The sequence below is a fragment of the Protomyctophum bolini genome (assembly GCF_963924005.1).
Source record: "Protomyctophum bolini genome assembly, chromosome: 18".
Classification (NCBI taxonomy): Eukaryota; Metazoa; Chordata; class Actinopteri; order Myctophiformes; family Myctophidae; genus Protomyctophum; species Protomyctophum bolini.
Window position 1 is genome coordinate 28,192,898 of NC_137879.1, and position 16,538 is coordinate 28,209,435.

At 44.8% G+C, this 16,538-nt stretch overlaps 1 protein-coding gene across 3 annotated transcripts in view; it reads right to left on the reverse strand.

Annotated features, from left to right (window-relative positions):
- LOC308333187 (protein tweety homolog 2-like) overlaps window positions 1-16,538 on the reverse strand; it is a 101,298-nt gene that overhangs the window by 8,818 nt on the left and 75,942 nt on the right. For all 3 annotated transcript variants that reach the window (XM_080789397.1, XM_080789399.1, XM_080789398.1), the window contains 5 exons: window positions 13,392-13,464; window positions 4,657-4,726; window positions 4,005-4,060; window positions 1,332-1,424; window positions 141-233 (listed from right to left, as the gene is read on the reverse strand). In XM_080789397.1, coding sequence (XP_080645523.1) covers window positions 141-233; window positions 1,332-1,424; window positions 4,005-4,060; window positions 4,657-4,726; window positions 13,392-13,464 — 385 coding nt within the window. The remainder of the gene's footprint in view (window positions 1-140; window positions 234-1,331; window positions 1,425-4,004; window positions 4,061-4,656; window positions 4,727-13,391; window positions 13,465-16,538) is intronic.

Sequence of the window (16,538 nt, forward strand, 5' to 3'; positions counted from 1 at the left end):
ATCCCATCAACGATAATAACCCAGGCAGGCATACGGGCCGGATCCAGATGACTGTGTCCTGTGTTACAGGCCAGTGTACGGCCCAGCATGTCTGTCCTGTCCTAGTTGTACAGTACTTCATGAGGATGCAGTGAACCAACCTTGTTGAGTCCTCTGCAGTCCAGCAGAGCGGTCAGCTGGTGCAGGCTGGCCTCCGACGAGTTCAGCACGTTCTGGATGCCCAGCAGGTCTCTCTGTGTGGCAGACAAGACCACAGCCACATTAGAGAGAAAAAAACATTTCTGGTATTAAGCTTAGCTGACTTTTCTAGGACCAGTTAACACTAGGAAGTCTGAAAGAATTTCACTACTACTCAGTCGGCTGAACGGTCAGGGGGACCGTGTTTTTGGTGCGATTTGATTGGCCACTCTCTCCCCCACTCATCCCTCTCCAGCTGGAGACGACATTGTTCAAGCCTCCAAGCCTGAATCCCATTTCCAACTAATTAAATCATATATGTTTGGCTGGTTAATTAACTTGGAATTTGTTTACTATTTTGATAAGATAATATGAATACAATGATTATTATCCATGATGAGGGCAGAGGGATGTTATTGAATGCTCGGTTTCAATGGAGCGAGAAGCTAGCTAGCCGGGGAATCGGTTGATAAAAGACACCATTATCAAGCAGCGCAAAAAAAAGGCGAGTGGGGGAGAAATGGGGATGGCGGTCCATTGTGCCGATAATAGCCAGACAGAGTAGTAGATATATGCCTTAAATCATATTTACAAAACGTTTCAAATGGAAAAAAAAACAGAGATGATTTCAATCGAATATTTAGACAAAGTCATGCAAGGGGAACTTTCTCTGGACTCCATGGGCTAAGAAAATAAACTTTTAAATCTCAAATCCGGTCAGAACGGCTGCTCCGACGTCGTAGTGTTAAGGAGTTGAAGGAGATTACTTTGTGATGTCTGTTGGGAAGGCATTCCACATTTTGGTGGCATAGCGGTAGAACAAATTTAACCCCATGTTTGTGCAGCATCCGGGTTGAACGTGATCAGTGGAGTGATCTGGTGTTGTGCCTGTGTGTGTCTTTCACATTATTAAAGTAGTTTGACATGTACTGTACATGGGCACTGATGACCCCGTGTATCGTGTAGACCAGGCCCATTGCAAGTTGCTGTACTCTGTTCTCTAGTCTACCCTGAGCCAACGCACCCTGGCATGACATTATGAAAAGGTACACGCACAATTGTCACTGAACATAACCTTCAAATTAAGTTATATAATAGGACTTCCCAGTATGTGTGTGTGAGAGTGTGAGTGCGCGTGCGTGCGTGCGCGTTACCTCTGCAGTAGGGAACAAAGGCACGGCAAACTGCAGCAGACCTTGTATTTGGATCTGCATTGTGGTCAGAGATCTCTGGAAGATGGTCAGCGACTAGAAACGCACAAAAACAAACATGAAAGAACACAATTTGATCAAAACATTCCTGTTATTGACCACTTAAACCATTATACTTAGTTAATAAGTAGGCTATAATAATTTCTACACTAAATCGGTTCTATGCCCAAAACAGGCACCAGGGATAAAGTCTTTCAAGTTTACGTTTGACCAGCAGGGGGCAGAAAAAGCTCTATAATGACATTGTAAATAGTGGAATAGAAGGAACAGATCCTTTTAAAACACCTGAATATGAAACCATAGGCAGAGAAATGACTCAAACCTCCACCCAGGAAAGGAACCAAGTACATCAAGTTCCATTTTAAGGTGCTTTTACTTTACTTGAGTATGTCAATATTTCAATACTTTACTTTAGACTACTCCACTACATCTTTTCATTTAGAAAACTTGAGAAATGGGACATACAGTACTGTATAAGGAGTGTGTGTACTTTTGGTAATGGAAGCATATCGTCTCTGTCAGGTGGAAACCTCATGTCCAAAACTGTTACTTTTCAGGATTCAAATTCAAAAATAGCAAGTAGCGTATCAACAAGCTCTATGCATTTTCATTTTTTTAAAGACTTGTTTTCTTATTTTTTCTGCCTTTATTGATAGTATCAAGTGAAGATAGACAGGAAAGAGGGAGAGAGAGAGAGAGAAAGGGAGAGACATGCAGCAGAGGTCGTCATGAACGGGACTCGAACACACAACACGTTGTCAGGACAGAGCCTATGTGGCATGCGCCTGGACCACTAGGCCAGCAGACGCCCATGCTCTATGCATCTTCAACGCATTAAGAGCTTGTAGATCGGCAATTTTCGCTGCACATCATGCTTCCACAGAAGACAATGTTGGCTTCTAAGGAATCCAAATGAGTGAAATCGGTCGTGGCGACAGAACTTTAATCCATGGACTACTTCTTTCCCCACTGGAGACACCACAGAGGACATTCCTCCCCAGAGCGGTGGCCTAATCTCAGGCCTTCATGAATGTGATTAACCGTCCTCTCTCATGTGAAGAAAACATTTCCTTCTGTGTTCTGCCGCTTGTCTTTGGCAGCAACGGCCAAGAAAACAAAACAAAGGAGCTTTACTCTGCTGATCAGATCAGACCCCGGGCTTTCACTGCAGCCAGGGAGACGACCGGAGACCAGGGAGAGAGAAATGACATGGAAAATAAAAAGAGCAGTGGAGAGAGGGAGAGAGAGAGAGAGAGGGAGAGAGAGGGGGGGGGGGGGGGGTGAGAGCAGGGCAGAATATATACAACTTGAATACAAGGTCACGGACGGTGCAGATACAAAATACTCTTTTGGTGATTTAAAGACCATAATACGGCAGCGCTGTGCTTGTGCATGTGCGTGTGTGTGTGTGTGTGTGTGTGTGTGTGTGTGTGTGTGTGCCAGCCTCAAACAAAGTAAAAGGACCCCAAACTCTAAACTCCTCCTATGATCTACGCAAGCGAAGAACCAGCCATGGTGTGTGTGTGTGTGTGTGTGTGTGTGTGTGTGTGTGTGCGTGCGTGCGTGTGCCTGCCTGCCTGTCTGTATGTCTGTCTCTGTCCATTAGTATGCAAAATGCGCATGCATGCTCGGCTAGCATACGAACTTCCAGCCTTTGAGTCTGCTGAGGATTGCTGACTGGGTGATAGTTGTTCTGCCCTGTGTGTCTCTGTGCTCTGGTGGTACTGGGAAGGAGGGGGGGTGATATAATGACTTCTGAGACCCACTGATCCAGGGCCAGCAAGAAATGTCCTTTTCTCTCACACACGCGCGCACGCGCACATGCACACACACACACACACACACACACACACACGTGTCCTGACCTGAAAACTCCCTCGTGCGGGCTCTGAGGAATGACCTTGAACAACCTCAGAGCAGAAAGAAAGAGGACACATGCAGACAGGGAGGGAGGGAGGGAGAAGGAATGCGAGAAAGAAAGAAAGAAGCACGAAAGCAAGCAAGCAAAATCAATAGAAAGAAATGAAGAAAGCAAACAAGAAAGAAACAAACAAACAAACTAAAAGAGACAACGACAAGCAAAACAACAGATATAAATAGTGCAAGAAATAAAGAATCTAATACAAAGAATGAGAGAACCGGTGCAGCGATAGCAGCTACTGTTGAACCGAACGCAACCCGTTCACCTCGACCGCATGATGGCTTTCATCTGATCTGTGCACGTTCGTTTTCTGTATACAGTGGAATGACTGCTGCTGCTGCTGCCGGCCAGCGTAAGTAAGTAGCTTTTTTTAAATATATTTTTTATCCCACGATTTTGTAACCCATTTTTCACCCCTGTGTCAATCATCTAATGTGATCCTGGGCTCTACACACCCTCCACCAACCTAGTCCCCATATATGGGGGACAAGGGGAGAGCAACGGACTTGAACTCATGCTTCCTGTAAGTAGCTTTTACTGTCACATGAGTCCTGGGAGTTACACTGTTCACACACTCCGACAGCGGGAGGGAGAGAGAGAGAGAGAGAGAGAGAGAGAGAGAGAGAGAGATGGATGGATGAGGTCAAACAAAGCAGGCCAGCAGGGTATTAGGAAGGTCGTCGGGCTCTCAGTACCTGCTGGAACGGGTTGGTACGGGTCTGGTTGCAGTACAGGTAGTAGTGGACGATGTCTGTGGACAAAGCGCGCGCGCACACACACACACACACACACACACACACACACACACACACACACACACACACACACACACACACTTGTGAGGAAGGCCATAAGCGGGACACCAATGTTATGAATGCCACTTGTAGCCAGAGTTATATTCCGATCTAACAAAAGATGTACAACTCACAAGGTGTCGCAGTGCGCTTGTGCGCTATGTTCTGGTGCGTGACACTGGTGTGCAAGTATAAATAACCTACACTCTGAATGCCTATTTGTAACCTAAACCTCAATCTGTTCCTTGTTTTTGAGTGTCTAATTTTAAACAACTTTTCTTGCGAGGCCCAGGAAAATAAATTGTCCTCACAAAGCCCTCACAAGGATAATATGCGCGCTCACAGACGCACGCACACACGCACAAACACACACACACACACACACACACACACACACACACACACACCATCAGGTGACAGTCGTGACACCATAATTTGCATGTAGCATGAATTCAATTAGTGCCGTGCCGTCCAGACGTGCGCTCCCTGTGGTCATTACGTGTGCATTAAAGCAGCACGGCATTAATAGCTTCGTTATCACAGTCACACTCACCCGCGCTAACGATATCCCTCGTCCGACTCATCAGGTACTTGTCAGGGGCCACGCAGAAGTCACTCGTGCCCTATAATCACACAAAGGGAAAAAATTATGCTATATTAAATATAGAGACAGGACAGGGAGAGTGCAGGGGAGAGGTAGTACTGGTCAGTGACGGACAGTCGGACGTGTCTATTGAATGGGCCTGAGATTATTACTTGCACAAGCAGAGCGTGCAAGTAATGTTTTTCGTCAGGTGCTATGATGCGTATGTCCTTTAGCAGCATATGAGCATATGACGTGATGAAGATATGTACCAATGCCAGGGAATAATTTGTTATCGATGGTGACGTAACGATGACATGTTTCAGTGTCGGGTGGACTAAAGGTAATGCCCCTATGTATACATGTATGTAATCCGACACCACTACCATAACAGGCATAAGTAATCATTACGTCATATGCTGGCACGGGACATACGGAAGCAGACCGTGCAGGTATATTTTCTGTCATGCTACGAAGCGTATGTCCCATGACGTGATGAAGATATGTACCAATGCCAGGGTATAATTGGTTTACGATGGTGACATAATGAAATGTTTCAGTGTCGGGTGGATTAAAGGGACATAAGCATCAAACCACCCGAGTAACCAAAGTATACTCACAAATTACATATATACATAGACAACTATATATATATCTCGACATAGAGGCATTTCCTTTAATCCACCCGAGACTGAAACAAATCCTTATTACGTCATCATTGAGAGCCATTTCAATGTTTCACAGAGAGGCTGAGATTTGTAGCGGTCGACAGTACTTGCACGCTCTGCTTGCGCACTAGTAGGCCATTTATGGCCTACTTGTGTGCAACGCGCAAGTAGGCACTCGACAAAGTGCAGTTCTAGTTAAGCTTTGTGGCCAGTGGATGATGTCAAATATGATAACACAATGACACTATTGTATTCACACTGATGTGCGCCACGTTGCATATGTAATAGAATGTGAGGTAACTTTTTTTGTAAATTTCGTACACGTTCAGCCACGTGCTAAAGTGCATAATCATCGTCATATGGCACAGACGATGGTCTTATGACCGAAACAAAACTCTGACTGAATCCCCACGTCTAAGGAGTCATCCTTCAAACACACCTGTGTTGATGAGGTGCTGTCTTCATCAAGACGGGTAATAAAGCTGAGAAGGATGAGGCCGCACAGCTCTTAGCCACAATGCAAACATTAATTAAAATGTTTCGTCTTCCACATTTTAAGGAGTCATCTTTAAAATGCACATATCCTGTGGTTTGCAAGTCTTTAAAAACCTAGTTCCTCTTAGTTTTTTAGATCACCACACTACTATAAGGACATAGAAAGGCGCAACAGTCTATTCCTGGACTTGTGAGATAAAATGGTGTCAAGCTTTTTTCTGAACTTTTGGGACATTCTGGAACATCCTAACCATTCTTTTCTTTTGCATAATTATTTTTCACCTAGCAATTTGTATTTAGCTGTGAATCAATCACAACATACAACATGTTAATCACTTAATTGTGAGCTGTAATAGCTCACAATTAAGTGACTAAGTTAGTTTGGTGGGCAGATGTTAATTATTATTCTTTAAAAAAAAATGTCAACAGTGTCGGTTGTGCCACCAGCAACAAGTAACAAGTAATTTGAATTAAGATGTTTTTGGATTTTGTGAAAACATTTTTATAGTGTCATTTATATTATATGTGTCTGAACATGTGCTATTAGTTTTACATTCTAAGAACCGTGACTCTTTTAATTTAATTTAAAATAATCTGAACAACTGACCCATTGATGGGAACAATTTACCCTGACAACAGGGCAGTTCAATCGTGTCTTTTTATGTTTGAGATTGAATCAAACAAACACCACCAGCAGTTCGAAGACTGCTACAGTTATTAAGTTTACATTTTTTGGCATAATTGAGCAAGTATTTTATTTAGTAATTGAGTAAAAGACAAAATGGAGTGCACAACCCACCCCGAAACCGTTGCCAAAGAAACTGCATTTTGTGCCAACTGCTGCCAATTCGCACTGATGTCAGGCCTGTCCAGTGCATTTAAAGGCACACTGCACTGTATTAGGCACGCATTACTTTGTGCTGGCTTTTAAGCTTCAACTTGTATATCAGTGTGGTCTTGGGACCCCTTGGGGTTCATGAGAGGGTTCCAGGTCTATAACTCTGAGGGTGAACAAATTAACATTTTAGGCATTTAGCAGATGCTTAATCCAGAGCAATTTACAGTAAGAAAGGTAAACACGAGGTAATATCAATCAAATGCATAGAAATAGTATATGATCATAGGTAAACCAAGAACTTATCATTAGTCTAAACAGTATAATATAAAAAAAGATCAATAATCTGTTGAAACATGCCTTTGCATATTAAGCCTGCAAGGTCGTCAAGGCCAGGGCAATTGCTGATACGGGCTGAGGTGGAGTCTGAAGAGGTGAGTCTTCATATTACGGCGTTAGATTGAGAGTGACTGCAGTGGGGCGGCAGCATCTCAGGGGTAGAGTGGCCGGATGGGAAGCGCAACGTTCCCATTTCAATCCCAGAGTTAGTGTCGAAGTGTCCTTGAGCAGGACACTGAACCCCTAATTGCTCCCGATGAGCAGATTGGTGCCTGCCATCGGTGTATGAATGGGTGAATGTAATGCACAATCTATGTAAAGCGCTTTGGATAAAAGGGGGGAGGGGGTGTTGAAAACCACTGGCCTAGATAACATCCATTGTGTTGTTCAGTGTGGGTTTTTCATCCGAGCAGGACGTTCCTCTAGCTGTCACGTCACCAGGCCGCTGTCCGGAGTTCAGTGCAGTGCGACACTTCCCAAGTAACACTAGACCTTGCGGTTTCTCATGCAGTGTGTGAACAACAGTGTCTGCACGTGTGTGTACATGTGTACAGTGTGTGTCTGTGAGTGTCCTTGTGTGTGTGCACGTTTGCTTGTTGCACGTTAGTGTGTGTCCATGGCTGCCTCAGTGTGTACTGTAGCGTCCAATGTGTGTGTGTGTGTGTGTGTGTGTGTGTGTGTGTGTGTGTGTGTGTGTGTGTGTGTGTGTGTGTGTGTGTGTGTGTGTGTGTGTGTGAGCTTAGCGCCTCATGGGCACATAATGAATGAATGCATAATGAATGTGTCCTTTCTTTCACAGGAACCCTTAATTACAGACAGGGAGCAGAGAGAAGAGTCTGCTCCACTCTACAGCCATTCTTCTCTCTTCTTCCCCCTGGCCTGTTGGGTTATTTACAGACAGGGAGCAGAGAGAAGAGTCTGCTCCACTCTACAGCCATTCTTCTCTCTTCTTCCCCCTGGCCTGTTGGGTTATTTACAAACTTCCAGAAAGGACCCGCCCAGAGCTCACAACTTGCCATGGAACTAGGCTAGCCTTTTATGCCGTTTGCTTGGCTCATTATGCACGGTATAGCTTCCACAGGAGGCTGAAGCCATAATTTATACTGTATACTACTGTACAGTACCGTCATTTATACTGTACTTTGTAGTACAGTACAGTGTCGCTTGGCAAAAACAACCGATCTGCCATGTCATATATTGTTACCCGTTGTTAGCTTATGTTGTAGATCACTTACAGTATGCTTTGCTTTGTTGTACTATGCGAACAGAAATCATAGCTGATCTGCAAGCTCACAACGGGTCCTGTGGCGAGTTAGATCTGCTGCTTTCACTAGTTTAGAAGATTTTGACAGTTTCACATCCATTCATTTATTCAACCCATTGAAACCAAGAAAGCATCTGTGTCATTTTATGTAACCACTTTAACCATTATTTTATACTTTGCCTATTCAAAAACAGTAGCTATTCACGATATGAGCTTGTAGTTTTGCTAAATAGTGAACATCTTTGCTTCAGGAGGGTCCCTGGAACATAATATTTTGATATGCGAGTTCAGCTGCAGGCGAAATAATTTAAGCATTCATGTAATGCACTTTGGTATTAGGAGGAGAGACCTTGAAAATCAATGTCCATTATTATCGTTAGTCCGATTTATTGATGTAAAACATTTTGTCTAGAGCCGAGTAGCAAATGGATGTGGCCATGATGAGTGATGTGGCTTTGAAAAGCATCGCTCTATAGAGAAAGGAATAACAACAAGGAATTGATGAGCAGGCTGAAGGGAAGGAGGACAGTTCATCTCTGCTTCAGAAAAGCACAAAAGATAGTTCTCACCGAAGAGAACAAAAAGGTCCAGAAACTCTTTCAAAAAAGTAGTGAAAGTAGTCGATCGGTGTCCATGAGTGAGTGGGCAGGTTTCCCTAGGCTTTGCTGTCATTGATAAAGTGTCCCTCGACTCGTGCATGAAAATCCACTTGCAACTTGGGGGGGAATATGTATTCATTTGGGTTTTGTATACAGTACTGCGCGCGCACACACACACACACACACACACAAGTAAATGGCCCATGCAGTGTTCTCTGCATGCTGTGTGGCCAGCTGTTTCATATGCATGCATGCAGAGCCGTTATCGAGCCATGTGAGACTGTGGCAGCGTGCGCCGACAGGCCGGAACACCAGCGACCGCTGGAGGTTTGGCCCCAGCCAGCCCCAAAATAAACCTCAACACAATGTGTGAGCAGGCAACAATGAACGAAGGCACACAACTATGTATAATTGAATACAGCTGCAAGCTGTGACAACATGTTCCATTTCATGTACAAATTCCACATCGGTCAATGGATCAATGTTTTGAGGACATTTAACCCCTGTGTCCCTTACTTTTGGGCTTTTCTAATTGTTCATTTTACCCGTCCTATAAATTACTATGATTAGGAGCATTGAGCAGCCATTACGGCACTCGGGGATCAGTTTGGGGTTAAGGGCCCTATTTTCGTCAGTGCCTTACCCCTTATACCTAAACTTCTTTGCCGTTTTTACTGAGAAAAAAAAACGTTTTAAAATTGCTCAACTAGCCAATCTACATTGACACGTTGTGCAGCTCCACAAGCTCGAAATGTGGCTTGAAACGCTGCGCGAAGCCACGTGTCTTGAGCTTGGAGATCTGCTACTTGAATCCTGAAAAGTATACAGTTTCGGCCTATCTATGTCAACACATTGTGAGCTTGTAGGTCTGGCTCGGGGACACTTTGACACACACACGCTGAAGAATCAAACCAGGCATCCCAGGCGGGCTCTCTAACCACTCCTATAGTGATTTGGGAAGTATACAGTAGGTGGACGATAATGTACTGTATGCACCTGGAAATGGGTTATTTAATGTGATAAAAATAACTCATACAGGTACAAGCAGCTACGTGTTGCTTGGCCTGCAACATTGTTATACACTATGTTCCGCAAATAGCTACTGTATGTATATACTGTAGGGTGTAGGCCTTTCGAAGGTAGTAATGGCACTATTATTTCTGCAAATGACTTGCAAACGCAACCGCTCAAGTCATTGTAGAAAAGTAAACAGTAACAGTTTTGGATGTATACAGTATGAGGTTTTTCCACCCGCCATGAGACGATACAACAGGAGACCAAAGGAAAGCAAACGTTTGTCACAGAACATTGCTTCTTGCCGTGTCCAGCTCTGCTGTTCTGTTCTTTACCTGCAGGCTTATGCTTATCGACTGCGTTCTACAGTTTAGCATCTTCTACAGCCTGCAGGGTTGAAGCCAGATCCAGCCCAATGAATGCAACAACAAAGCCGTGAGAATACAGTACAGGCCCCGAGGCGTGCAACAGCACACAACTCATCCATTCTAAATACAACGCTTCCACCTTGCCTTGCCGGGTCTATTTTTAGACACACCGTGTGGGCTTCACGTTTTGATATTTTCCTCTGATGGGGCCATGATGACAAAGCTAAAAGCAAGCTAATGTACCCATACTGTCCAAAACTGTGTGCGTGTACGTGCATGCGTGCATGCCTGTGATATGTCGTTTCCGTCTGGCACATGTTTTCTCGTAATTTAATCGCCTACTTCCTCATAAATGGTAAATGGCAAATGGTGCATTTATATAGCGCCTTTATCCAAGGCGCTTTACAGAGATTGTGCATTACATTCACACACACAGTCACACAACGATGCCGGGTGAAACCATGCAAGGCATGCAAGGCAAACCTGCACATCGGGAGCAATTAGGGGTTCAGTGTCAGTGTCACACAAAAGCATCGACCGGCAAGCTCACAAGGCATCACATCGTGACATATTTTGAGCTTGTAGATCTGCTATTTGTGAAATTTTGTAATTCAAATCCTAAAAAGTTACAGTTTTGGACACAGCATGTCAGGCTTCCAACAGACAGCAAGACATGGTTGACTTGCTGTATTTGTACAGTCAACAACTACAGTATACATTTTGAATCAGGTTCAAATTGTGCTGCAGCCGGGTTCGTCTATATAGGGATAAGAACTTAATTATAGCTAGGGGGGGGGGGGGGGGGGTCTAAAATACTCATACAACACTGGTATATTTCCAGACATACAAAACAAAATAGCCCAAAATATATCGTTTTGGTCCATTTTTCTTTCATATATTTTGAAATCATAATACATCATCTCATTCCGGCCAATCACAATTTGCGTCCTCACATTTGTCTTCAATGTTTGCGTTTACACAAACATTCAAAGCTGGGCATAGGAGGTAGCGCCCCTCAGAAATATATACATTTCTACAGTATACGGCTATCACTCCACTTGGTCAAATGCTAAAGCCTAAACTCCTTCAGTAATGCTACCGTGACGGGATTTCAAAGCTTCAATAGGATTCCTGGAGCCATAATCCTCAACGGTCAATAATTGCGTTGTGTAACCATGACAACAAGGTGTGGATGTGGGGGGTTTTGATCAAAGTGTGCGTCTATATTTAGCAGACGAACATGGACCCCATGCTGATCAGAAATCTGGAGCTGTGGGCTGCGATGGAGCCGATGCAATCTGAAGACGGCTGCTACGCTAAAGCTTTATGCATTAACACTCTACAAGCTCGCAAAAGGTTTTATTTTCTCTGTTAAAAAGTTAAAGATCTACAGTATAAAGGATATGCGCATGCATACAGTGAGCAAATCGAGTGGCAAAGTGAGTTTAAGGTTTAATGCAATCAGATTGGACCTTTCTGATTGGATGTATGGACTGTCAAGGTCAGAAAGTAGTTTTTTGCCACTCAGTAGACGTTCCCGCATAACGTCCGGGTATGATGAGGAGATCATTCAGGGGTCTCCCGTCCTTCTCTCCAGACATTTATCATCTCAATTATTTATAGTGTTCCATTTTAAATTTTGAACACTTCCAGTTTCACATACTGCACATACGTGTTTATCCAGTAACCTGTATGAGTTCTCTCTCCTGATGGGATCAAATTGGTATCCAGACTTGAAAATACATTTCTGTTTACTGAAGAGCTGGAGAGACGGGGAGAAACACTCTATAGCAATGATTGCCATCTATCTTTGGCGGCTGTGGCTCATGAGGTAGAGCAGGTCGTCCAATGATCCCTGGGTCGGCGGTTCGAATCCCGGCTCCTCCTGTCCACATGTTGAAGTGTCCTTGGGCAAGACACTGAACCCTACATTGCCTCCAATGAGTCGGTCGGTGTAAGCTTGCCACCATTGGTGTGTGAATGTGGAAAGTGAGGACGCTGGCGTCGACTGTTCGCCACTTCACCTCCCAATGTATGAATGAATGAACCATTGTAAAGCGCTTTGAGCACTTGGAAAAGTGCTATAAAAATGCAATTCATTATTATTATTATTATCTTATTGAGCTATTTAACACTTCATTTAAGAAAAGAAAACTCCCTTACTGCACCTCTAAGATGTTTTATACTCGACTCACAGTTTAGTGTGAACATGTTGCTGCTGAAGATATGTGTCATGGTACTTCGAGCACTTATGTGTCATCGAGCACTTAAGTAAACCCATCTCATCTCAGTGCCACTAGAGCATCGATCTTTCTGACGGAAACTGAACCGGTCCTGCAGTGCACCTGGAATGTTATGCGAATCGCATGTTTATGCATATTTATTCATGTCCACATAGCCTATAGGAGAGCCTACAAGGACACATATATTAAAGGTACAGTTAGGGTTACATTGACAAACTCCTGGCTATGTCTTCATGATACAATAAGCATATCACTCAGTACTATATGGGTATAAGTAACAGCGTCCAATTTTGCATGTTTGTACATTCTCACTGAGGGTGCATGATATTTTGTGTTCTTTGCAATGAGTTCCACTATTCTGTCATCACGCACACACACACCCTCTATAATTGTAGGGAACGTATTAATGGCGCACGCACACACACGCGCACAGCCGCGCACACACACACACACACACACACACACACACACACACACACACACACACACACACACACACACACACACACACACACATGCACACACAGCTGTATAAGTACGATACCCCCTCCACTCTCCAGCGAGACTTTCTGTGTGAGCGCTAGAGACCCCCCTCAAAAAGCAATGAATCATAGTCATTGGGGAGTGATGGAGATCGACCTGCAGAGCTGCATGGCAGCAGGTCAGTCAATCAGTCAGTTACACTGGTACAGTATGGGTGGTCTGGATGGTCTACAGGGACGGAGAGAGGGGCAGGGTGAGGGGACAGGGACGGAGAGAGGGGCAGGGTGAGGGGACAGGGTGAGGGGACAGGGACGGAGAGAGGGGAAGGGTGAGGGGACAGGGTGAGGGGACATGGTGAGGGGACAGGGTGAGGGGACGGTGGCTTGCAGTGACTCACCACAGCGGTGGCCAGGTCGGCTCCCAGCGAGGCCCAGCTGAGGACCAGTGTCAGCACCCCAAACACCATCATTCTGCAGGGAGAGATGCACACATAGATGTTACCGTTTGTTTTCAACCACTCAGCTTGAACCCTATATAGTTAGTGCAGTGGTTATCACAGGCGCTAGCCCCTCCAACGTCTGGAGGACTCCCATAACTCTCAAGAGTTACACACCTGTAAGGGTCCATTGGGAAAACCTGAGTATCATTGGACTCCACTTTGAGAACCACTGACTTAGTGGACAGGAGGAGTCCCCCAGGGCGGTATACTAGGCCACGTACGTTTTTCACTCTACAGTATATCAAAAACCATTTTCTATGTTATTTGTAGAGCAGCCATTTCCCCCGGATTGCGCTGCTGAATAAGGATGATAGGATTCACGTCAACAAAGCCCTGAATGGACTAGCACACAACCCTGTATCTCCAAACTACTCTGGCCTAACGACACCTCTAGACAACTTAACAAATTAACTGCTCATGACGGATTAGAATCCAACCAGCAACCGCGCTTATAACGGAAAGGTACGCGCATACACGCTGGTTCGTGCACAGTCTGCGCACAGGCAGGCATGCATGCATGAGTGAACAAGAGAACATTAACTTGCCTTTGTGTGTTTGTACGGATTTACAGTATGTGTGCTGTATGCATGCAGTGATACTGTACTACATCTGCATGTGTGTGCGTGTGTGTGTGTGTGTGTGTGTGTGTGTGTGTGTGTGTGTGTGTGTGTGTATTGTTTTACATGCTAAGCCTACATGGATGCAAGCAGATCAATAGCCATTAAGCAGATGAATGCAGATCAACATTGGGTTTGGTTAAACAATCCCCTGGTAATCCAATCCCATCCCGTTGATTAGGGCCAGACATGCATTGTGTGCTGCTGGTCTTATCCTCCTAGCAATTAGCAGGCGTGTAGGATGCATTGGCCACAGAGGGAATCTGGTGATCCCGTTTATTGATGCCTGCATCGTTTGAACCCACCAACCGTTGCCGTGCTCGAACAGATGCGTTTCCAGCCTAGCTGAAACAATGGTAAACATGAGCCTCTCATGGTCATGGTAGTGATTTAAAGTCAAGGTGTAAATGACCAGGTTGTGGCCAATGTGGCATTGATGAGCAGTGCTCCTGTCCAAAAGTTGAGCTTATGTCTGCTTAAAAGCACCCAGGGCGCTCTGCAAAAAAGGTGAAAGGTGCAGCTGAAAAGAACAGTCCTTTGAAGCTGCATTGCGCAATATGTTAGCTTTTTCACAAAGCCTGAAAATAATATGCTTGAATGAAGGCTTCTTTGAAAGTTAATAACACTGCAATTGGTGCATGCCCCAGCCATCTTAGGTGCGCCTTGACGACCGATACTTAAATACCCAGATGTTACAGATCACATTTATTTGCACTCAAATCCTCTATATTTAATAAAAACGGACACGAGTTGACTCTGTACTTGGTGTGCACTTTCCCCCCAATACACCAAATCTACAAGTTTGAATATTGGCTATTTTCTGTAAATGTCCCCCCCCCCGTTCCCCCAAATAGGGATGCTAAGGTTCAAGTGGTTGACTCTCACACTGTCCTCACGGTGACCCCCGTCTTCTCTGTCTGTCTGACCTGGTTGCTCGTTAGCTCCGCTGATGTTGAGCAGAGTTAAGGCTTGACAAAGAGCACAATGCCTTCCAGTCCATAGCCTGATTAAAGTCAACGTTGGGGCCAGATGCAGGGGTGGGCTGGGGAGGGCGCTCTGTATTCTGTCACAGTGATGTGCTCTAAATGACTAGCGCTGGATGTTCCTGTGAGTGTGTCAATGACAATTATTGTCTCCCTTGGCCCCTGGCAGCGTATGCTAGTGACAAAGTGTTTGCATTCTCGATCTGCCTTATGTGTGACTTTCAATTTGCCTCTACCTGTCTTGTGTCTGTCTGTCGGTTTTGTGTTTTGTGTTTGTATGTGAGAGGGCACCTGCAGTGAAGGTTAATTCATCACTGAACAGAAAAATCCACAGTGGCAATTAATTTAACCATTTGTAACTCTGCGACGGTCAATTTGGTTCCATTTTTAGTTAAAATGAATACTGAGGATTTTACAGGGTACCCACTACCCAGTGTTGAGGAAGATTAGGTGTCATGCCTTGTCAAGTCTGTGTCCAGGTCCGTTCTTTCACTTTCAGAGTTCGATTTACAAAATGTACTCCGTTTTCATGCTGCCAGTAGGTCACAGAAGTACATAGAAGTACATGACGTCACCATTTTTTATTTTAATCACATTTCAAGCTTGTGGATCTGCTACGTATGATGCTTTTCCGCGAAGCTGTAGTATGATGATAAACTATAGGCACTAATCTTCAAAAAACACAAAAAGAGAGAATAGGAGATAAGAGGCTTCTGCCCGACAGCAACAACATAATCTAAAGGTCACCCTATAGCATCCCATGTGTCTCGTCTTTTAGGACTGTGTGTTACGAGTACAGCAGGGTGATAGTGCTGTCGGATAGACTGTCCCATTTCTGCCACGGATTCTGTCCTGTTGCCATGACCTCTAGCAAAACAGTGTGACTTACCACATGGGACCGGATTAGTTATTAAGTAGGAATGTAGCAATGCCGAAATCTCACGTCATCTATCTAAAAGTCACCAAACCTCTGCGTGTCAGTCTGTCCGGGGTATAACTGGGAGAGAACCTACGCTTCTGAGAACTGAAAGACCACGTATGCTGTGCGGACCGAGCTCGGGTCCGAGGAGGAGGCACCGATTCTAGGCTTCCCTGAGAGGCCAATCATACCATCAGCTCCACTGATTGGCCGGGGATCCTGAAGGCCATTCAGACAAGCTGAATGAACTTAGCTTGACTGACTGGCAGGGCTTCGCATGGCGGTAGTGCAGGGCTTCGCAATGGCAATTGCGAATATGGTGTTACTGACCCGGTGCTGGTAAAACTACCTAAGGTATGGCTGTGGTGGAGTTTTATACTTTGCAAAGCTGGGAAGGAAGTCAGGAAAGGGGTGGAAACACATCATTAGCAGCCAAGCTAAGTTAGCCGACTCCGTCGGGAGTGAAACACATGTACTAAGGTTTCTTAATACAGGGATGTTGTAAAGTTCAGTGAATCTTGCCTAT